We start from the raw sequence: 25008 nt of genomic DNA, 5'->3' as shown, positions 1-25008 counted from the left end.
GAGGGAAATTAAGGTTCTGCCTTCTAAGCACTTGGTTAAATATTCTAGCATCATGTGCAGTACCTTCCATCCAGGCCATACAAACATGAAGCACATGTCCCAATTGTTGACACCCAATTTTGTCCCGCCTCTCCTCCGAAATACCTATTTACGCTTCTAATATATTTGGAAAATTAAAAATATATTTATATTTTACTATAATTATTAGCCTCTTATCAATACCGGCGTTTCATTATTCTATTACAGTTACTAGCCATTATTATTATTATTATTATTATTATTATTATTATTATTATTATTATTATTATTATTATTATTATTATTATTATTCACAATTTTTATCATTTCGGCATTTTACCAGCTTACGCACACGCATCGCATTTATCTTCGCATAATTAAATAATAGTGTTTATTTACTGTGGACTTTCGAAATATTATTGCACGGCTATTACGACGACATATAATATTATTAACTGAGCACTAATAATTGTAATATTTTAACGCATGCTGTTATATCATTAATTGATGGTCTTTTATTCAAATTTATGAAGCCCCGTATTTTAAGTCCAGCAGCCAAATTGTGGACTCATCCGTTCCAATTAATCCACAAACCTTCTTGGACCAGTCCATTAATGACCAGCCCATATTTTAATTCATCAACCCAATTTTCGGATCAGTCCACATTTTCAATCAATTCAGCCCAAATAATTACCCAAACGGACCAGCCCATACCCGTTTAATCTTAACTCGGACCCGACCCATCCATTTCAAAATAAGGGAAACCCTAAAATGGTTTCGCTTTCATTTTTTTGCTCATCAGCCGCCACCCCCATCGTCTTCTCTCTCCTCTCCCTTCCTCTTTCTCTCTCTTCTCTCCTCACCACACACCACGCCGCTCCACCCACTTCTTTCTGTTCCCTCCACCTTCTTCTGTTCCCCACTCCTCTGCATCCTCCACCTCCGTCTGTCCCCCCGCTCCTCTCTCTCTTCTTGTCAAACGAAAAGCCCTAAAAGTTCCCTATAAATACTCACTTTTTTGATCCAGTTAGAGGGGGGATTTTTATCGATTCATGGAATCCTCAAAGAACAAGTGGTTTAGCCGCAGAAATCCCCTAGAAATTAAAGTTGGAAAACCCCCCCTAAAGTTAGATTTTTAGTCGCATAAATTCCCTAGAAATTAAGATCTGGTCAGCCACCCGAATTCCTCTAAAATATTAGTTGGCACAATTCCTTTTGATATTGATTGAAGATACTATGCATTTTTATTCCCTTTTCGCTGTTTCGAATCTGTGCGCGCGCAAGTCCGGAGGTTTGTAGTGTTCGAGTGTGAATCGAAGACCCCGCATCCACTTCGCTGCACTCAAAAAAGGTAATTTGTTCCTCATCTTAGTTTATTTTCATCCTGGTAGCTTAGTTCGTTTATGAATTTTGTGTGAATTGATTTAGTAGTAATTTCGTTAATGTAGGCAGTCTGCTATATTAGTGCAATTGAAGAGTTTTGCTGATAATTAAACAGTGTTTATACATGTTTTAAAATCCGGATTAACCATACCAAGGTGCTGATAATTGGTGTTATCATATTTGATGTTGGTTGAAGTCCCTGTTAGTCGACAACGTCGTAGCTGCTTGTTTAAATTGATATGATTGATGTTGGCTGATTAGTTTTAAGATTTATCTGGTCCACAAAGTCATGGCTGTTTGTTTAAGTTGCTAGGATTAATGTCGAATGGGTAGTTTGAGACTTAGGTTAGTTTACCACATCCTTACTGCATGTTTTAAGTCGAATTCGATTAACGCTAGATGATAGTTGCTGGTCTGGTTAGCTGTAGTCCCCTCTAGCTTACCTTGCCATGACTGTTTGTTAAAGTAGAATATGATCAATGTTAAAGGATTGGTTTGAGGCTTATACTAGTTCATATTGTCATAATCGACTATCATGAGTTGAACATGATTAACATTGAACCAGAACTTTGCAATTTTGCTAGCCTATACTGATATAGTTATCTGCTTTAAGCTTGGATATGGTCAGTGCTGAGCATAAGCTTTATTATATGCTGTTAACGTCATTTGTCATTATTGTTTCCCTTATCTGGATGCGACTGATGCCATATGAACCTCTGGTCTGATTTTTGAGCTTGTATTACTATTGTTGTTCAGATTAAAATGTGATTAGCTGTTAATAGGAATCTTACATCAGTAGTAAAGGCCTAAGTCATGAATGTTTGCTTTGGTTGATATGGAATAGTATCAGTGCAAGTCTGCCTAATTCTGAATCATGGATGATTGTTGAGTCGCCCTGACCAATCTTGACTGTTAACCAATGCGAACTTGCCTAATTTGAACTATTGCAAATGTGCCATGAAAATAACTCTAACTAGCATTGATGGTGATTTAGTAAACCACACCTTGATATGTCTTTCCTTTATAAAAGCATGACTGCTCTCTCCACATGCTTGCCTACTCAATTGTCATGTTGTCTTAATGGAACAATTGCATACTTGACTCTATGCTTATTATGCACTGTTGGAATCTTTCTTTAATCACTATGCTTTATCACTTGTTAATAATATATACATGCTCCATGACTCACCACATAATTTTCTGTAGTTATCCAAGTGTATAATACATATCTAATAACTTCATATTCAACTGTGTCTATCTGAATTACTGTTTCTTCTGTTAGTAAAATATGATTTTAAGGTGACAACATGTTGTTAAGAGTAGCCACTGTTATCATGTCTATTATGGTCTGTTTGGGTGAGTATAAACTAAATGTCTCCCACTTGAATATGTGCTATGTTGACCCTCAGTATATCGCAGTCTAGCCTAATCCCTGTTATAAGCTCTAGGCAATCAAAATGATGGCAAATCTTGTATTGTGGTTGGAATTTGTTTGGATTAGTGAGGTGTTAACATGGTTCAATCTAGCCTAGTTGTGTTTCCAAATAATGTGAGCTAAAATCAGATTACTTAGCCACAGTGTGCTACATTTACTTAATAGAATGACCAGATTTTAGTTTCCATGTTGAACAACATAAGTTCCATGCTAAATGACCAGATTTTAGGTTATTTTATTGCCTATAAATTTGACCGAAGCTGCCTACCACTTGAGTTCAACTGCGTATTTAAAGGATTTAAAATGAATCTACCCTAGTGCCCATGTTTAGATTTCCTTTCCTTGTCACCTTTAATTTAGCCCGAAGAGCTTAGATTGAACAAGACTTTTAGATGAATTTCAAAGTGGTTGAATGGGATCTTCGTATGCAAAGAATGAGCTTGTAAGAATCTATTTGGGATTTCACCTGCTTCCCTTTACCTGGTTTAAACATAGACATTGCAAGAATTCGCCTCATATTGAGTTAATAAATCCTAGTTCTTTAAAGCGCATTCTATCTTCTCAAGTTTATTTGAAATCTGGTGGATATCAGTGATGGTTTAAACTACCAATAGTTTTCTTGCTTAAATTACCTTTGCATCTGTTTGGGCAGTCCCTAAATTTGTGCATAAAACATGCCGTTTAAAGTATCCTGCTGAACCAAACTTGTTTTATCCTCTCTTCAACTCTAATTCTGTTTTTATTTCGATATTTTGTTCAAGTTCAGCTTATGCTTCGCTTGTTTGAGAGTCTGTTCGGTTGTTTCTTGGTCATCTCCCTTCGTGCATTCAAACATGTTTAGATACTTCAAACCTGCCCATGATTAAGGGATTCCGTAGTTTGATATATTCTTTTCGGGGGTTACTTAAATATTTTCAGATTCGATTGTTTGCTTAGGAGAAGAAATCTGGAAGCATCCTCTCTCTTATTTATATGTCGAATGGAACGATTTTTTATCTTATAAACAATGCGTGTTGAAATTGCTGTGTGAGCTGAAATCTATATGATTGTTGACTTGTCAAGTTAGCAAAAAATGCCTCTCAACTATCAAATGATTTTCTCAAATCTTAATATATGTTTAGTTAAGGTTCCAACTTGTTCAAATTTTTTCAGGCTGCTTCTCCGTCAAACTGAACATTGTATGCGATGTGTTAAAAGTTAGAAAATTCACTTCGCTAAGTTTAAAGCCTGCATCTTTATATCTACTTTCAATATCCACAATATCAATTGACGAGGGTTCTTTTTAGTTGGTTTGTTATGTTTAGGTGTTATAGACTTGAGACGCCTGTTAAGATTCTTCTTTTTAAATGCTTTATCTGATTTCTATATGACAGCATGCCTAAAATTATTAAACTCAATATATGTTTGTTTTGCTTTAGGTGTTTGGTTAAATATTGATTATAACAGTGAATGGGACGCTGTTGCATTTGATATTTAGTTTAGTATTTCTCTTGTTTGTTGGTTTGTATGTTTGATTAGATTTAAAAAAAAAATGATTCATGAGTACTGCCCTATCCTCTGGTAGTAGTGGATACGATGCCACGACTACCATTTCTGTGCTTTCCTGGTTGACTGAATTCTATACACGCCCTAGTACAATATACATTACACATGTTTAGCCTTGTTTACTGATTGCATACTAATCCTTTTCCTTTCATTTTTTTATGCATGAACATCGCATACGAGTCCGAGGGACTCGTTCTTCTTCCGTATTCGGTGCGTAATCTCCTCGAGTCATTTCCATCAATTCTGCCGCAGCAAAGAAAAAATAGAAAACAAGTTTCTGGGCCAAAGCCCAATAGACAACAGCAGCAGATCAACAGTCCTAAAATGGGCTGAGCCCATTTAATATCACTCGCTCCTTTATTTCATTTTATGCATTTGATTTGTATTTGTGCAACTAATACTTTACTTTGTTATTTCCTTAACTTAGATGAACCTTAGCAAATTAGTGGGGTTAGTTTTAGTAGTGGGTAGTTAATCCAAGGAAACTAACAATTAATTCCATAAGTTTTATTCTCTTCTTTCCATGTTAAAACTATTTATAATGTCTAATATTTATTTTATTTGGAACAATTGATTTGCAAAATAACATGACTATATATTTTAAGTAAAGCGAATCATATTTTATTCTTACTATCATATACATTTCTAAAGTGTCACTAATACACAGATATAAACTCAAGTATATTTTATAAACATTGTTTTCAAGATTCATCCAATTATATATATTTTAGCCGAGCATAGTTAAATAAAGTTAAAAAGAAAAGAAAACTCATCATCTTTTGCATTCTATGTATAAAATAAGTCTATGATTTTCTACACCACTGTACTCATATGATGTGATTTCATTCTAAGTTTAAATTGGCTAGGTCTTTTCTTAAAAGCTTCTATTTATATGCGTATCATTATATTTTGCAAGTCTTATTTTTTAAAATAGTATTTTTATTTAAAGCCTTAGCATATCTTTTAAATCTTATTTTAAGCAGCGTTATTATATTTTTATTTAAAACCTTAATAACACTATAAGCCATTTTCTTAAAATTTAAGCATCTTATCTAACCTTAATTAATTAACCTAAGTTTGGCCGGATAACCGTAGTTAACGGATTCTAAAGGATGCCTAACCCCTTCCCTTTAGGATAATATAGAACCCTTACCTAGAATCACATTGGTTAAGCAGACTATTAACGGAGGTTTAGTTTTAACTTTACCTTAGTTAACATCTAGGTGTCCTAATTCACCGTTAAATTAATTAGGTGGCGACTCCTTAAAATAAAATAAATAGGAATCACCAACATGTTGTACTCCTACTTTAACCCCAGTTAAAATGGGGTATAACACCATTCACATACAACCATTACATTTTGGGAAGTGAAGCCGTTTCTACCAATGTATTTAATTTGATCTTTAGAAGGGACAATACAAGATACATGTGTGCCATCTATAGCTCCAATGCAATTTTTAAAAAATGGACAATACCTGGTATCTTCTTTTAACTTAGGATGAATATTGGAAAAGGCTGGATCTTTTGGTTTAATAATGTCCATAGTCAAATTCAAACATGCTAATAAAACATGATGAAAGTCTCTACTAACAGTCTCTCCTGAGTGTTGAAATCGTTCTTGAATCATTCGATTGCCTACACCATGACCTACTACCATTAAAAACATAGCAACCATCTCCTCTATTGTCATTTTTCTTGTTTCTTTCAAATCATATTCTTCACTTAAGGTTTTGCACAAGTTAAGAAAAATATGTTTTTCCATTCTAAACATTTCGTAACATCGTTTATCATGCCCTTCAAGTACTTCTTTGATGAAATAAAAACCTGTATGAGGAGAAGTTCTGCATGGAATCTTTAGACAATACTTTAAGTAATAATCTGTTGTTAAAGTGATTCTGAAAATTGCTATATCAACTAAAACTTTGTCCTCATCAAACACATCTTTGACGCCCCAAAACCCACCCTAGACGTGACCGGCTTCCGACGTCATGAACAACATTGGAAGAACCTAAACGACACAATAATAACACTTGAACCCACCAGGTTCAACATTTGCCTCCAACGGTTTATAAAATAAAGGTAAACAAATCATGCATATATGAATTAAATCAGCGGAATTCTTTAGTAATCAATACTTAGTCGAACATAACAACGTGCCAGAGAGTTAATCAATAACTCAACAACTACCCACAAGAACGTATACTATGGAGCTTCTAAGATAAAGGAATAATAGTTTGACTCATCGGGACGCAGCCCAAAAACTAATACTGAATGAACGAATAAATAGGGTGTCCCACGAATGAACGTGTGGGCTCACCAAATCAGCAGCAACAACAAGTCCTTCCTAAGCGCCTGAAGTATCAAGAACCTGCTCTTCTCCGTTACCTAACATACCATAAGAAACAACAATGGTATGCCTGAGTACTTTGTACTCAGTGAGTGCCTCGGGGACAACAAGTAATACGAAAATAAATTATAATAATACATAAAGAAATCAGTTCTGAAAAGATAGTATAAAAACAATGATTCCACTTTGTGATTCTTAATATCATTTGCTAAACAGTTTACAAAGCCATTTCAAAATCCCAGTTTCAATTATGCTTTAAATCAAACAGGCATAAATACCAGTTCCATAATAAAGATGGATATCACAATCGCCCATATAGGCCCAACTCAATATCAACAACACTGCGCAATACCCAGAATATGGATTCACGGTGGCTACTCTTCCTCCCGAATAGCAAGGCCATTAATACACCCCAGGTAGCGAACCCGGAAGTGGCCACTCTTCCCCCCGAATGGCAAGACAATTAATACACTAGGATCCATAGTGGTTACTCTTCCTCCCGAATAGCAAGGCAAAACACAACAACCAGTTTTCATAGCATAGAGGCCAATTCATAATGCATTAGTAATGTAGTCACATCATCAATTGTCATTAAGGTTCATTATGCCATATCGAAAGAATAAGCCATTCCAATCAATTTTTTGAAAACGTATAACTTCTTTACGAAAGATTTCCATGTCCCAATTCATCAATGAGAATGTCATTACCAACTATTAACCATCATTACTAAGCATCTCTCATAGAGGAAAACATTCATAATATCTTATACATATATAGGGTTTGTTACAATCTAGGTTTAATGTGGGTTTGTCCCCTCACACACATTAACCACCATTTAGACATGAATTAGAGTTCAAGAAACATGAAAATATTACTTTTCTTTCATTCATTAAAGAATCTTGAATAAAAAATTATACTTCCAACAATAGTTTCAAAAAGTGATTTTCATTCAACATAAGTTTTCAAAAGAGAGACATACAAATCACCTTTATAGTCAAAAATGATTTTTAAAAGAGACATACCTTAATACGTTAAACAAAGTTTAACAATTCACTTTCCTAATGAAGAACACCCAAACCCTAGCTTGAATCACTTTGGGAAGAATTATGCTGCAAACCCTAGGTTTTGGTCACAAGAATCATGGGTTTTATGTTAGAATGGATTAGTAATGTTAAGGGTGTTCTTACCTTTGATTTGAAGACTTGGAGGAATAATTTTCTTCCTTAGGGTTTGGGATAATGAAAAAAAATGGGAACAAAATAAGACCATACCCATTTTAAACCAAATTTTCTACCAGAAACGGTGAAAGTACGGCCACAAAGTACGTCCCGAACTTGTAGCCCGTACTTTGGCCGCCAAAAACAGTGAGGAACGGAAGAAGTACGGCCTAAAAAGACATCCCGCACTTTAAAGGACATCTCGTACTTTCTAGGCGTACTTTGGGCGAAATTTCCAGCTTTTGCGCCCTTTAGTAAAACGGACATAACGTTTTATACATAACTTTGCTTGGGCTGAGCGACCTACCATTGGAAAGATATTTCAAATATCGACAACGTTCATGAAGGACGTTTTTCCAAATTCGCAACACATTTTCATGAAAATCGCCCAGAAGACAGACCTACCAAAACTTAGACGAATTTAAGAGCCCTTAAGAACTTCAATTGTTGGTTTGACTTCAAAACGACCATCCTCCACTCGGATTCATCAAGAATGGATTCATATAGATATAATATCATCTTAACACTAGATTTTTACACATTCACACTTAGTTCAAGTATACGGGGTTTTACATTATCCCCTCCCCCCCCCCCCCCCCTAAGATCATTCGTCCTCCAGTGAGAATCATATTCTAGGAAGTAATCAATAAACCACAAGTTGATTCAACAAACACAGACGATACACCTAAGAATAGTTAAAATGCTAGCTCATACCTATCATAGGGAACAAATGAGAATATCTCTTCTTCATGTTCTCCTCTGCTTTCCAAGTAGCTTCCTCAGTATCATGGTTTCGCCATAAAACCTTGACCGATGCCACATCTTTCGTCCTCAACCTTCTAACTTGACGATCTAGAATATAAACTGGTTCCTCCTCATAAGATAACCCTTCATTGATTTCAATCTCTTCATGATTCAATACATGGGAAGGATCAGGTTTGTACAACCTCAACATTGAAATGTGAAACACATGATGCACCATGGCCATATCGGGGGGCAACTTCAACTCGTAAGCCACTGTCCCAATCTTCTTAACAATCTCATAAAGACCAATGAAACGAGGACTAAGCTTCCCCTTTTTACCAAACCGCATTACTACCTTCATCGAAGACACTTTTAAGAACACCTTGTCCCCAACAGAAAACTCTAGCTCACGCCACCTCATAGCTGTATAAGACTTCTGTCTACTCTGAGCTGTCTTGAGTCGTTGCACAATAAGATTAACCTTCTCAATTGCTTCATGAGCTGAGTCAAGACCCAACATTTTTACTTCAGTTGGTTCAAACTAACCAATTAGAGTCCGACAACGCCTCTCATAAAGAACCTCGTAAGGAGCCATATGAATGCTTACTTGGTAACTGTTGTTGTACGAGAATTCAACAAGAGGTAAATGTTCATCCCAATTTCCTCCAAAATCTATCACACGGGCTCTCAGCATATGTTCCAACGTTTGAATAGTTCTCTCTGCCTGCCCGTCAGTTTGAGGATAAAAGGCAGTGCTCAATTTCACTCTAGTTCCCAAACCTTCCTGAAAGGATGTCCAAAAATGAGCATTGAATTACTTACCTCTGTCCGATATGATGGATGTTGGAATCCCATGCAATCTAACTATCTCCTTTAGATATAGCTTGGCGTATTGCGCCGCGACATACGACGTTCTCACAAGGAGAAAGTAGGCAGACTTTGTGAGTCTATCCACTATCACCCAAATCGAATCAAACTTAGTCTTAATGCAGGGTAAACCCACAATGAAATGCATGTTGATCTCCTCCCACTTCCACTGCGGAATCTCAATATTTTGAGCCAGGCCTCCAGGCCTTTGATGTTCAGCCTTCACCTGTTGACAGTTCAAACACTTAGCCACAAAATTAGGAATATCAACCTTCATGCTCTTCCACCAGTAGTGTTGTTTCAAATCCTTATACATTTTGGTGGATCTCGGATACACCGAATACTTGGAACTATGAGCTTCTATCATCAATTCTTGTCGAAGGCCATCAACATCAGGAACACACAAGCGTCCCTGTAACCATAGAACACTATCGCCAGTCCCAACAGTAAATGAAGTGTTCTCACCCCTTTCCACTCCCTCTCTTAGCCTTGCCAAAAGCTCATCATTATATTGCTCGGATTAAATCCTTTCCACAATGTCAGACCGTGATGGAGTGATTCCCACTAACTCTCCATCTTTAGTTTCATCAAGCCTAACCCCAAGACTAGCAAGCCTTTGAATCTCCTTTCCCTTGGGCATGTCATGAGCACGCAAATAAGCCAACGTGCCCATAGATTTCCTACTCAAAGCATCAGCAACCACATTAGCCTTACCAGGATGATACAGAATATTCAAGTCGTACACTACAAGAAAAAGGCTTATCTTCGACCAACATTTAGGGATGAGTTAATAATCCTGTCTCTGAAAGTACATTTTTTGGGACAAGATTTTATTTCGGTCCTGAATTCTATATTTTATTGTGAAGGCACTAAATCTAGTCCCAAAAGAATTTAGTAACTGGTCCCAAATTGTAATTGATAGGCCATGAGCAGGATAGATTCCACCACATATAATATTAAAAAAGCTACTATTTTTGAAAAAACTGGCGCCAAAACAATTGCAGTGAAATAAAAACTTTTACTTTTCACAAAATATTAAGGTGCCAAAACTAATAAAGTAGTATATACTAAAATAAAAATTTCTAAAAATTAAATCAAACTCTCTATCTTCTCAAACACAAGTGATCGATTTGAACTCTAGCCCTAGTTTCTACAGATCAAACCCATCGTCTGCTCTTCCTTAATTAGTGCAACCAATTGATTTCTCATCTCCTCAGATTCTTCTCTTGTGCATCAAAAACCTCTCAAGGTATTATAGCTTCTTCTCCCTCTTTGTTTTATTTTCTGTGATTTGTGCTATTTGTTCTATTACTTTTTTTTTTTTTTTAAATCAGAGGGTTAAAAACTCAATCTTTTGAATTGTTGAGGTTATTCTTTTGGGTCTGCGTGTTTATGATATGAAAAACCTTCTATTTCTTTTAAAACTCAATCTTCTGATTCTGTTTCAATGTTTTGCATATGCACGAAGTTGAATTTTTGATCTTTTTCTTTTGGGTATGTGTTTATGATATGAAAAACCCTTCTATTTATATTTTAAAACTCAATCTTGATTTCGTTTTATAGCTTTGTATAAGTTGAGTTTGATTTGTGTGCTTATTTTGGTTGTATGAATTTCTCTTTGTTTAGTTTTCGACAATTTGTGCTATCTATTTTATGGGTATGCGCTTAGGATCAGAAAGACCTTTTTATTGTTGAGATTTTCAGAGCCAAATGGTGACATGTCCTGTTACTCCTATTTCCATTTTTCTATTTTACATCTGAAAAGGTTTCGACTGAATCCATTTATACCTCATATCCCGTCTACTCTCTATTGTCATTTGCATTTAGCATACCTGGAAAATAATAGCATATGGGAAGAAAAACCACAATTTTTGTTTTACTTTTATCAAGGATAATAAAAAAATTCGTTACAACCTAAAGAATAAATGCACCGATAATGAGACTTATTGTTAAAGTAGAATTAAAACAATTCAAACTAGTAAGAAAAAGGAACGGATTCATGTTTTAGGAACCAACATTTTAATTACAAGTTAATTTTTAATATTTTATGCATCTTAACACCATCTAATTGTATAGTGCAATGCATTAACGGATAAAGGAGCCGAGGTCCACTAGAAATTGCGACCTTAGAGTTCAACCTAGTTGTGTGCATCTGATCGTAACAAGTTGTGTGCACCTTAGTTTTTTATTATCCTTTTTCCTTTCTTAATCTAATTGTTATGTACTTTCTAAGGTTATGGAACCTAGTAAGCAATGGATGCAACTTGTTGATAATCGGCTCGATGAAGCCTACATAATCGGGGTGCAAAAGTTTTTGGATTATGCTTTTGGGAAAACAGGAGAAGACTATGAAATACGATGTCCATGTGTCAAATGTTGTAATACAACTTTGGGAACCCGTGAGACAGTTGAGACACATTTGAAAGTTTATGGAATAATTCAAAATTATACTTTTTGGTATCACCACGGGGAAACTTTAGGTGAGCCCCTATCAGAATCTGAAGATGAAGATGGTGATGAAGCAGAAGAATGTGAGAGTGAAGATGAAGTACAAGAATTGTTGAGAGATTTATATCCTAATCTTGATGGAGAAACCACGCACACTGATTGTGACGATTTACTTGAGGAGGAACCAAATGTTGAAGCAAAAAAATTTTACAGCCTATTGAAGGATTTCAAGCAGCCATTGTACCAAAATTCAAAAGCTTCAAAACTGTCCTCTTTGATTAAATTGCTTCATATCAAAAGTATGGGTCGTTGGAGTAACGAGTCATTTACGATGTTATTAAAAATGTTAAAAGAGGAGTTGTTGCCTGATGGTGCCAATTTTCCAAACTCATATTATGAGGCAAAGAAGATAATTCAAGACCTTGGGCTATCTTACATCAAGATTGATGCTTGTACTAATGATTGCATGTTATACTGGAAGGAGGACAGGTTACTCGATTCTTGCAAAGTTTGTGGTGCATCCAGATGGAAAATAGATACACATAGCGGGGAGACAAGAAATAACAAAAGGTAAAAACATAGCATCAAAGACATTGCGCTATTTTCCATTAAATCCCAGGCTTCAAAGATTGTTTATGTCTAGAAAGAAATCTACTCTAATGACATGGCATAAAGATAAAAGAGTTGGTGATGGAATAATGAGGCACCCAGCTGATTCGATGGCATGGAAGTCATTTGATGAACTTCATCCTTCATTTGCAGCCGAGCCTCGTAATGTTCGACTTGGACTTGCTAGTGATGGATTTCAGCCATTTCGGAATTCAAAAACCTCATATAGCATTTGGCCTGTGGTTCTTATTCCTTATAATTTACCGCCTTGGTTGTGTATGAAGCAGGAATTTTTTTTTTGTCAATGCTTATTCCTGGTCCGAATGGTCCAGGAGATGCAATTGATACATATCTTCAACCTTTAATACAGGAACTAAAGGAGTTGTGGGAAGTTGTTATTGTGACCTTTGATATATCGTCTAGACAGAATTTTAAGTTGCATGCTTCTTTGTTATGGACCATCAATGACTTTCCAGCATATGGAAATTTATCTGGATGGAGTACAAAGGGAAAATTGGCATGTCCATGTTGCAATAAAGACACTTCGTCAATTCGATTGACTAATAGTAAGAAGCAGTGCTTTATGGGTCATCGGTGTTACCTTCCTGTTAGTCACAAATGGAGGAATGACGAAAAGTCATTTGATGGTACAAAAGAGAAAAGGCTCCCACCAAAAATGCATTCCGGTATTGAGATACTTAATCAAGTGCAAGATCTTAAAGGGCTACAATTAACAAATGATCCAAAGAAAAGGAAGAAGATATCACATGAAAATCGAAAGGATAATTGGAACAAAAAAAGTATCTTTTTTGAACTTCCATACTGGAAATCTCTCTTGTTGCGACATAATTTGGATGTTATGCATATTGAAAAAAATATATGTGATAATATTATGGGGACAATCATGAATGTCAAAGGAAAGACCAAGGACACAGTTAAAACTCGGTTAGACTTGCAAGAAATGAACATTAGGCCAGAATTGCATCCCATCCAAAGAGGGGAGAAAGTCGAAGTTCCAACTGCATGCTACACATTGCCTCCCGAAGATAAGCACAAATTATGCCTTTTCTTAAAGAAATTAAAGGTCCCTGACGGATTTTCATCTAATATTTCTCAATGTGTGAACCTGAAAGATCACAAGATATCTGGGTTGAAGAGTCATGATTGTCATGTTCTTTTGCAACATATACTTCCTCTTGCACTTCGTGGTATGTTGTCCAAAGAAGCTTGTGAACCTCTTATTGAGTTATCTTTATTTTTTAACATGCTTGGATCAAAGGAGTTAAGGATTGATGATCTGGAACATATTGAAGCGCAAATTCCCATAACACTTTGCAAGTTAGAAAGGGTCTTCCCTCCTTCATTTTTTGATGTCATGATGCACTTGCCTATTCATTTGGCTAGTGAAGCTAAGATTGCTGGACCTATTCATTATCGGTGGATGTATCCTGTGGAACGATGGTTATATTTTTTGAAATCTCTCATTGGTAATAGAGCATGTCCAGAAGGTTCTATTGCAGAGGGCTACATTGCAAATGAATGTATGACCTTATGTTCAAGGTATCTGCATAGGATCGCCACTAAATTCAATCGCCCTGAACGAAATTATGATGGGGGTTTAAAAAAATCTAATGGAGGTTTAACTGTGTTTTTTCAACCTGGAAGTACTCTGGGAGTTAATGTTCCATGTGATCTTGAAGAAAATGAATTGGAACAAGCACATATATACATACTGAAGAACTGTGATGAAGTCATACCACATCTCGAGTATGGAGAGTTCTTTTATATCTTCTTATTGTCCTTATTTCATTTAGGATAATTTTTTTCTATATGACATTTATGGTCCACTTCAATTTTGTAGAGAGTTTGCACAAACTCATGTGGATACTGTGCAACACTTGACTGATGCAGAATGGAACAGACAATTTATTGAATGGTTTAAAGTTAGGGTGAGTATTACATAAAACATTAAATTTAAATTTGACATTTTAGTATTGTATTACTCCTTCTAAAATATTCAACTTAATTTGTTCATAGGTTGCACAATTGCATAAGGGAGATAATAGTCGGATCATGGAAGACCTGCTCTCACTTTCACGTGGTCCTACCGGATATTCGACACATCGCAATGGTTACATTGTCAATGGATATAGATTTCATGCAGAAGATCATGATAAAAACTTAAGGACTCAAAATTGTGGTGTTGTTGTAGTTGGTGAGAATGATAAAGATAGTGAGAACCTTGATTACTATGGAGTTTTAACAGATGTGATTGAATTACAATTTGTCATGAATAGAAGAGTGATTGTGTTTCGATGTAATTGGTTTGATGTGTATGATAAAACAAAAGGAGTTAAAAAAAATGAGTACGACTTTGTGAGTGTTAATCCAAGGAGATTTTTGAAAACAAATGAGCCTTTTGTTTTAGCAGAGCAAGCATCTCAAGTGTTTTATGCTAATGACAATTTCTACAAAGGTTGGTACATAGTGAGGAAGACTCAACCTCGTGATTCGTATGAGATTGTGAAACAAATGGATGATGTTATTGTCGACTTAGGAAATCCTTCTCAAAAGAAACGAAAAAGAACTGATGAGGTGAAGTATCTCTTTATGAAATAGTACACTGTTACACATTCTGATGGCATGATTCCTTTTATTACTACATTGTCACGTATTTTCTCTTATTGTTTTTTATTATTGCTCTTTGCAGGTTCAATATGAATCCATTAAAGACTGATGAAGTGGGATCAACTATGAAGACTACTAGCAGATATGCATTCGTCGCGCCAGGTGCTATAAGTGCTATAGGAAAGGGACGAGGACAAGGAGGGATTAGATCTTTGATTGAGAAAGAGCATACGCCAATTAAGAATTTATTTCCTCAATCTAGTGATGTCGTTAAGAAATACATCCAAGAAATTGAAACAAGTAAGAATATTTATTAATCTGTTGTTTTTAGTTTGTGTAATTGACTTTCAATGCTTAAGTACTAGTAATACGGTTACTCTTCCTTAGGTGCTACAGGGAAGGGACAAGGAGAAGGGCTTAAAAAATCCACGATTTCTTCTAGTCAAGGAATGAGAATGATACATAAAAATTCCATAGTTCTTGAGAAAGAGTATACGCAAACTAATTGTCCATTGCCTCCATCCACTGATCAAGTTAAGCAATACACCCAAAAAGTTGAAACAAGTAAGTTTTTCCAAATTAAATCTGCTGTGCATATATAACTGAAACTAAATGCTAAAGCTTTTACTCATATAATTTCTTTTTTGCCTGGTGCTATAAGGAGGGGACAACAACAAGGGCTTAAAAGCTCTACCACGTCTGCTTGTCAAGGAATGGAAGCGATACATGAAAACTCCATGGTTCTTGAGGACGAGTATATGCAAATTGATAGTCTATTGCCTCCATCTACTGATCAAGTTAATCACTACACCCAAAAAATTGAACCAAGTAAGAATTTTTATTAGTCTACTGTTTTTAATTTGCGTAACTGAAAATTAATCTACTGGTTTTAATTTGCGTAACTGAATGTCAATCCTTAAGTATTAGTAATATGATTTCCTTCCTCAGGTGCTACAGGGAAGGGACGAGGACTGTGTCATAAAAACTCTACGATGTCTTCTAGTCAAGAAATGGGAATGATACATAAAAATTCCATGGTTCTTGAGAAAGAGTATATGCAAACTGATAGTCCATTGCTTCCATCCACTGATCAATTTAAGCAATCCACCCAAAAGGTTGAAACAAGTAAGTTTTTCCAATAAATCTGTTGTGTATTTTAATTCCCAAAGCTTTTACTAATATGATTTCTTTTTGCCAGGTGATATAGGGACAGGATGACGACAAGGGCTTAAAAACTCTACCATGTCTACTTGTTAAGGAATGGGAACGATACACGAAAAATCCATGGTTCTTGAGGAAGAGTTGCATACTCCTTCTAAAAGCACAAGATCAAATTCTGCAATGGATAAAAACCCCTTGATTCTTGAGAAAGAGCATATGCAAACAAAATTTCAGTGCCTCTATCTACTGATCAAGTTATGCAACACTCCCAAACAGCTGAAACAATTGGTATGGCATTTTGAATCCATGTGTTATTAATTTGTAGGTCTGAATTTTATTGCTGTAGTTTTTACCAAATTATGCAAATGTAGGTTCATCTAATCCTAGGAAAGTAAAAAGAGTTCGAGGGAGGAACAAGTGCAAAGAAGTTGCATCACTTGAAGTTGGACAAAAGCTGAAATTAACTTTTTACAATAATCGAACGGTTGGAACGAACATCAATCTGTTTTCGAGGCACTTGGGAAGAATAGTTCGTGACCGTAATATATGTCCATTGGGAGTATCATCGTGGAGTGACATTAAGCAAGAAAAGTTGAATCACATGTGGGCAGCTGTTGAGGTAACTATTGTAGTCAAGAGTATGATTGTGCCATTTTTTTGGAGGATTATGTACTCCTAACAGAGGCAGATCCGTGATTTTAAAGACTATATCTGAACTTGATATAAACTTATATATTACTGTTAAATTTTTCAAAAACAATGTGCATAGGTATTATTTTCGATGAATCTGTATAGATCTTTTAACTACAATGTTGTGATTAGTCTCAAAATAAGAAAGGTTTTATAAGGACTTACTTCTAAAAACAGTGTGTTGGTGAGTTGATAAAAAAGAAAGATGCAAAGGTTCTATTAACAATTAGTTTGCACAGTGCAGTAGTTTGAGAGTCTTTGTTTCTAAAATGCCATTTTTTTGCTGGATTATGTGCTCCTAACATAGGCGGTTCCGTGATTTTAAAGACCATATATGAACTTGATATAAACATATATATTACTGTTAATTTTTTCAAAAAACAAAATGTGCATAGATATTTTTTTAGATGAATGTGTAGATCTTTTAGCTGTGATTTTCTGATTAGTCTCAAAATAAGATAGGTTTTATAAAGAGTTACTTCTAAATACACTGTGTTGGTGAGTTGATAAAAAAAAATTAAGATGAAAAGGTTCTATTAAGAATTAGTTTGAACAGTGCAGTAGTTTGAGAGTCTTTGTTTCTTTTTTGTAAGTAACGATTTTATTATTTACCAAGTAGTATTTACAAAGCTTGAGTCAAAAAAACTGGCAAGTCTGAAAATAAGTCCCACCCTTGCACAAACCGAGGAAACAACTGTTCTTCTATGAACTACTACCTCAAAGTATACTAACCATCGGGATAGCAGTTCTTCTCTTACCTTGAAAGATCCTATTATTCCTTTCTCGCCAGTTATAGTAGATGCTCTCAGCCAGTACCATTCTATGTATCTAAGCAGTCACATTTCTTCCTCTACAATGTGTCACTGCCCATAGCATTTCTTGTCGCCATTCCATACCCTGTCATGGAATCCTTTGCCAAAGGAGAAACTTTGCCCAGGTTTGAGACGAAAATGGACAAGTAAAGAATAAATGCCCACTACTTTCTTCATGCTCTACACATAGTGAACACTGAGTGTCTTCAATAGTGCCCCATTTGGCTAGTCGGTCCTTAATAAGCATTCTGCCACATACAGTCAAGTAGAGGATGAAAATCCACCTAGGTGCTCCTCTATTATTGCAAACTAGTCGTCGCCATGGTACACTTTGGAACTCACCCCTCAACTGCAAGTAAACTTTTTTAATGGAGAAGTGCTCCCACTATATCAAATCAGTTTTAGTAACCCCAATCTGTGCGAGATATCGACTAGCTTTTAGGATTTTCTGAATCACCCATGATGCCTGTCCAAACTCTACATCCTATATAGAGCCTTGCTTGCTTGAGAGTCTTTGTTTCCAGAATGCCATTTTTTTTGGCTGGATTACGTGCTCCTAACATAGGCTGATCCGTGATTTTAAAGACTATATCAGAACTTGATATAAACTTATATATTACTGTTAATTTTTTTTAAATGTGCATAGATATTTTTTTCGATGAATGTGTATAGATCTTTTTAACTGTGATTTCAGTTTCTATGCATAAAGTACTTTTCTTTTATTTTCTGATTTGTGTCCAAAGTCGAAATAAGAGTATATATTTGTTTCTAGCTTTCAATCTCTTTTATGGCCTTGATCTTAAGCATCAGTTTAAAAAGAATCAAATAAGAACTAACTTAATATAAGTATACGGAAAACATCAGTTTGTCGATAGTCTTGTAAATGCATTAACTCAACCCATGTTTTGATTGTTGTAGGATAAGTTTGAGAGTGTGGACATGAATGATCATCGTTATCATATCTTGGAATGGATGAAAGAGTTATGGAACAAATGGAGAGGATACTTGTATGCAAACTATATGAAGAATAAACCAATCCAACAGGCTCTTAAGAATATTCCAAAGGGAGTAGACACGAAAGAATGGGAGTGCTTAGTAAAAGAACATTTTACTTCAGAAAGTTTTCAGGTATGCCTAGTGATTTACTCGACTATTTCGCCATATCATCCGTAACTTGATTCCCCTCCCTTGCACTAGATATCTTTTTTCCACTATTCTTGGAAAATAACCTATGTATACTATTTGAGTTTATTTGTTATAATTATTACATTTAAGCTTAATTATATAACAAATGTAGGCGAGAAGCACCAGGAATGCAGCAAATCGAGCTAAGTTGAAGATGCCTCATCATATTGGTAACAAGCCTATTCGAGAGATTATTTATCAAAAGGTATTATCATAAAATCTATATTCACCTAAAGGAAATATTTATGAGGTGTTATTTGACATGTTTTCTTTTGACGTAAAGGGCGGGAAATATGGCAATCCACCAGATTTGGGGACTGTTTTCTTTGAGACTCGTAAGAAAGATAACAAGCTTATTGAACCTGAAGCAATTGAAAAACATGTATGTTTGGTAAATTGAATATGTAAATTACTTGAAATTATTATAGTTCTGATAGAAAATATTCTTTTATATGGTTTGTAGGCTCAGATCAAAGATATGGTTCAATCAGAGCCATCTCTATCTAGCATAGAGATTGTAGAAAAATGTTGTGGCCCTCAAACTCGTAGCCATGTGTTTGGCTTTGGGGGTGGAGTAAAGGCGAAAGACTTGAAAGGTGGCACTTCTTCAAAGGCTGAATTATTGTCTGTGCTACGATCAACTCAAGAGGATAACAAGTCCTTGAATGATCTCTTGTCTGCCTTAGAAGATGAAATGAAAGAAATTAAGAAAATGAAAGAATTCTTTACTGCTCAACAGTCATATGTCCCGCCTATGACATCGCCTGTTTCATCCGAATGACCACTGTTTTTGTCTGCTGATCAAGTTAGTAACAATATACCCGACTTTTAAATCTATGTGTTGATTTGCGTATTTTCAATTTCTATCTTATACTGATTCACAGCCTCCTTTGCATGGTTTGCATTAATTTTGCTACATTTTTAAGTTCAAAGCATCTTTATTCTTTTATATGTAGATGGTGCTACTGTTATCCATTTCACAGTTCCTATATATTTGTGGCAATCTCGGTTCAAAGTCTATAACATTTGTGTTTGTTTCACATGAACATAGTAGTTATTTTATTGTTCAAACTTCGGTTATAAAGATAGAAAACAGAGCTATGAGCACTCCTAACTCTAGCTCTAAGGACTTACTGTTAGAGAAAGTGCAATTGCTGTTGTGATGATGGAATTTTTTTTTATTGAAGATAGATAAAAAATAATTTCTACCAAATGGCAAAAGTCTTATTGCTAATAAATGTTGTCTGTTAATGTGTTTCCTTGTTTGGTGCCAGAAAGAGTTTTTTTTTTTAAATGAAGTCCACTAGGCATTTTCGGTGCCTAGGCTATTTTATAAATTTTCTCGAAAACAAGCAAATAAAGAGTCTTTACAACTATAGCCAAATGGCTAGCAAAAATCTTTATTCTCTGCAAGTCTACAAAATCTCATGAACGCATCTGTGTAAGCTGTTGCATGTTTTTGAATCCTGACTTTTATAATTTGTATCAACAGTGCAATTCCAGCTATCAAATTCCTTGTCAAAACACAGTCACTACACTCTCCATCTACTAGTAGTTCCTCAATAGTGTTTTTGTTGTACATAGTACTGATACCACCTACTCCTACTGAACAAGACCAGTAAATAGATCATATGTGTTTTATTAACAACAATTCTATCCCTCAACAGTTCTTGATAAAAACCAGACTAGACAGCTTCCTCTATTGAGTGAACGATCTTGTTTTGTGATCTCTGGTAACCAGGTTGTATATATTCTCTTCTGCGCAGCTAAACAGAACCAGCAGTAAAATTTCTACGGTTCTACATTTGCTGATATCAGTCCCAAACGTGCTCCAGTTGTAATGCTAAAACAGTCCACTAGAGTGCCCTTACAGTTCCCATAAGTTGTCAATCCCTTAGGAGATTGAGCACATTGTGCCACTTCCTGAGACAAGGTCAACCAACAGGTCCTATTTATTCTTCTATCATTTATTTTTTTGAAACCCACTCTGGTTCCATCATCCTTGAAGAGACTAAGATAGACATATCATTTCCTAGAGTAGGATCAAAAGCAATTTCCAAGTTAAAATAATCCTGTACCAAGTCATTGGCATAGTCTTTCAACTCTAGTGGGTTTCTGCAGAATTTGTGTTGCTATGTAAACTTTAAACCTGCAAAAAAGAAACTAGTGTCAGTGTAAAAAAGTACCACCATACTCTCCTCCCATAGGACTTGAGTATGATGATAAGAACTCCTTTCCATCCCACTACCAACAACTAGATCCCATATCACCATCATGCTAATGTGTTATGCTATGCCAGACCACCAGAACATCAGGCAATACACCACAACATCAAAACTACCACCTTGCAACCAAGCCACCAGCACATCAACATTCCTTGGGCTTGTGGTGGCATTTAGCTTCAAGCCATCAGTATCTCTAACTTATTCTACCTCATTTCCTGTGAAGGGATCAGTGAACCAAGTGATAAGAGTCTCCTGATGTCAATAACCAACAGCTCCATTTTCACCAGGTCTCCCATGAGTATAGGATCATCAATACACCAACCAACCAATATCCTTTTAAGCCATACAGTAGCAACCAAGCACACCAGGTTCTCACTGCAGCAGTTATGCACAAACTGCACTATATGATGCTCTATAAATTAAGTTCCTGATGGTTGTAGAAATCCAAGCAGTTCTGTACCAACTCTTATACCACCAAACCATCCAGATCAGCCCATTATTACCAATCACCGGTTCTCCACCCAAAACAGTTGCAAATGATTGTTTCCATCAATATGCATGTTCCTACCAAGCTTTTCCCACCTAAAAACCATATTTCCTATTTTTCCCCTGATTATGAAAAAATCAGCCTTGACAGTCCAAACCATCAGGTGCTTCATACAATACATTTGTAAATGATTGTAACAATCATTATGCATCATCCCAGTAGACTTTTCCCACCAAAAAACCATATTTCCCATTTTGCCCCTCATCATTAAAAAATCAGCCTTGTCGTATTGCCTCCTGCCAGTGAAATGATGAATTCTTCCATGGTGAAACCAACAATTATTTCCATTAAGCTAGCAATGTACAGTATTGTCCCATTGCCTCTTGTCACTGTAAAATCAAACTACTGCACCTGTTAATTTTGATGTCCTTCCTAGTTGTTCAAAACCATCTGACCAAGTGATGTCCCGAGTTTGTTCCTTTGATGCATCATTCAGCCATGTTAATAATTCATATCTGCATAAAAACTAGTAAAGTAACTAAACTACATAGTATGGCATATAAACTACATGTTGCTTCCATCTTTTAATCTCAATCTCTGCTGTATTTGTCAGCCATGTTTGACCACTACATTTTCCATATGTTGTCATTCCCTCAAGGGAATGAGCACTAGGTGCTAATACCACCCATTGAGAAAGATTCATCAATTGGATCATGTGTGTTTTGCACCTGCACAACAAAAAACCAATAACATCACAAAAAAAACCTTTGCTGCCTGAAGTGCAGCACCTGTTTCCTGCCAAAAACTAAATATTTTGTATTTCAGGATAATTTCTGCATAAATGTAGTGTAACCATCCTAAAGCCCTTCTACTAGTCTACACCCTTTCATCCTGTGTTTCTCTTTTTGATGAAAAACCAGAAATTCCCATATCACTTCCTCTAACTTTAGGATCAATGGGAAGAGAACCAGCTTCAAATATGGAGCACACCTGCATCACATCATTTCTTAGATAAATAGAATCAATGGTAGCAGTTGTATATTCAAAATTAAAGCAATCACGCACCAAGCCAATAGTACAGTCATGTTTCCAATTTCCTAGTTTCATGTAGAAATTCCATGCTGAACTTGTTAAATATGTGCATGAATTGCTGGTTTCCTTGTATTCCTTTATGATGCTAGTTCCAGTCTTCACCAACATGAAGGTGCAACCTACAATTTTTAGACATCCTACAGGTCTAGTGAAAATGATCTACCTTGCATATACAACACCTGCAAAAAAGAACACATAGTAAGTAAAAATTACCACCATGTTCTCCTCCCATAGGACTCGAACATGATGATAAATAATCCTCCTCTTCTCCATACCAGTTCAAATTTTTGCAGAAGTACAGTAACAAAGGCTAGCTGTACTTCTAACCAAAATTTCAAACAAGTGCTTTGAAGAGCTTGTTGCAGAATATTCTACTTCACCACCAGTGCTAGCAACTTCCAATATTCCAACCCTATTGTTGTCTCTATATAACCATACAATTCTTGTCTCCAGCTGCAACCTATTCTCTGCAAATTCTTGGTTTGGTATTCTCCTTGCTATATAAGAGAGTTTCCTGGAAGTTTAAAAGGAACATATATTGTTGTAAGAAGAGTCTTTTGCTGTACAAGGGACTTAACATCTACAGTTTATGTAAAAAATTTAGTTGGGAACATATTCTAGCAGTAGCATGTTTCTTCTCTTTAAATGGGAAACGACGCCTTAAGTTCAAACACTTCCATTATGCTTGACACAGTTATTATTTTAGTTGAGTTTTCGTTAATGCATCCCGAAGATTTTCTAATTAATTTTTTTTATACTCTTGCAGGCTCGATGATTTTGTTGGATAACACCTAATGAATTTAGATTACTTTTGGGGTAAGCGGTATAACCACTACTAGTGTAACATTTACATATATTATCTCTCCATACTAGTTGAAATTTTTGCAGTAGTACAGTAACAAAGGCTAGTTGTACTTCTAACCAAAATTTCAAACAAGTGCTCTGAAGAGCTTGCTGCAGAATATTCTACTTCACCACCAGTGCTTGCAACTTCCAATATTCCAACCCTATTGCTGTCTATATATAACTATACTATTCTTGTCTCCAACTGCAACCTATTCTCTGCAAATTCTTGATTTGGTATTTTCCTTGCTGTATAAGAGAGTTTACTGGAAGTTTAAAAGAAACATATATTGTTGTAAGAAGAGTGTCTTGTTGTACAAGAGACTTAATATCTACAATTTATGGAAATTTTTTAGTTGGGAACATATATTAGTTGGGAACATATTCTAGCAGTAGCATATTTCTCTTTAAATGGGAAACGACTCCTTAAGTTCATACACTTCCATTATGCTTGACACAGTTATTATTTTAGTTGCGTTTTGGTTAATGCGTCCCGAAGTTTTTCTAATTAATTTTTTTTTACACTCCTGCAGGCTCGATGATTTTGCTGCATAACACCTAATGAATTTAGATTGCTTTTGGGGTAAGCGGTATAACCACTACTAGTGTAACATTTACATATATTAATTATCTTACTAATAGTTATTCAGTCTTTTCAAATTTTGTACTTACAGGTTTTGAAGATTAAAGTTACAAGTCAAGATGCACAAGCTCATTATTATTTTGCTAGGAATATTATGTAGAACTCAATATAATAGTCTAGCTCGGGGTGTTAGCAATGTCTTTTTGTTAAGGTGTCGAGCAAATATTGAAACTAACATCATGGGATGTTAACCATTTTATTGTAATTAATAACTAGCTCTTTTCCTCTCTCTCTTTATATATAAGCTTTTTATATGTACTTTTTTCAACATCCATTTGATATTTATTGATAAAAACAAATTTTTGTGATATCGAGCTTTAGGGACCACTCGTGGTGAATAAAAGACCAGAAATCTGCTCATTAAAATTAGTACAATAATATCAAATAAAGACCAGAAATGCTTGTCTCTAAAGACAATCTAGGACCAGTAACGGCTGGTCGCTAAAAAGGTTTAACGACCAAAAAATATTTATTTTCCATGATATTAATCATCCATTAGGGACGAGATATGCAGTCTCTAAAAGGCATTAACGATGAGATATATACACCGTCCCAAAAAACTTTTAACGACCAGATTTTTAAACCAGTCACTATTGGCCTTTAGCAGCGGAGGCTATTACGACGGGTGG

The 25008-nt window shown here is 35.5% G+C and overlaps 2 protein-coding genes across 4 annotated transcripts; both read left to right on the top strand.

Moving 5' to 3' along the window:
• Positions 1-11792: 11792 nt before the first annotated feature.
• Positions 11793-15843, top strand: LOC132601465 (uncharacterized). Its single transcript, XM_060314544.1, has 7 exons — positions 11793-12574; positions 12624-12855; positions 12984-14380; positions 14475-14562; positions 14651-15213; positions 15324-15541; positions 15629-15843. The coding sequence occupies exons 1-7, from the start codon at positions 11793-11795 to the stop codon at positions 15841-15843; spliced, it is 3495 nt and encodes a 1164-aa protein (XP_060170527.1).
• Positions 15844-16445: 602 nt separating this feature from the next.
• Positions 16446-24321, top strand: LOC132602238 (uncharacterized). 3 transcript variants are annotated; one of them, XR_009567676.1, is made up of 8 exons: positions 16446-16690; positions 16774-17021; positions 18823-19032; positions 19202-19294; positions 19373-19471; positions 19553-19894; positions 23660-23709; positions 24270-24321. XR_009567676.1 is itself a non-coding variant. In XM_060315191.1 (7 exons), the coding sequence occupies exons 1-6, from the start codon at positions 16660-16662 to the stop codon at positions 19868-19870; spliced, it is 999 nt and encodes a 332-aa protein (XP_060171174.1). In that variant the 5' UTR covers positions 16446-16659; the 3' UTR covers positions 19871-19894; positions 23660-24020. The 3 variants fall into 3 exon arrangements, 2 of the variants coding, with proteins under 2 accessions (XP_060171174.1, XP_060171175.1); XM_060315191.1 differs by lacking the exon at positions 24270-24321 and having other exon boundaries at positions 23660-24020; XM_060315192.1 differs by lacking the exons at positions 19373-19471; positions 24270-24321 and having other exon boundaries at positions 23660-24022.
• Positions 24322-25008: the final 687 nt, after the last annotated feature.

The sequence above is a fragment of the Lycium barbarum genome, chromosome 7, assembly GCF_019175385.1.
Source record: "Lycium barbarum isolate Lr01 chromosome 7, ASM1917538v2, whole genome shotgun sequence".
Taxonomy (NCBI): domain Eukaryota; kingdom Viridiplantae; phylum Streptophyta; class Magnoliopsida; order Solanales; family Solanaceae; genus Lycium; species Lycium barbarum.
The sequence above is the reverse complement of the archived record's forward strand: the minus strand, read 5'-3'. Positions and strand labels throughout refer to the sequence as shown.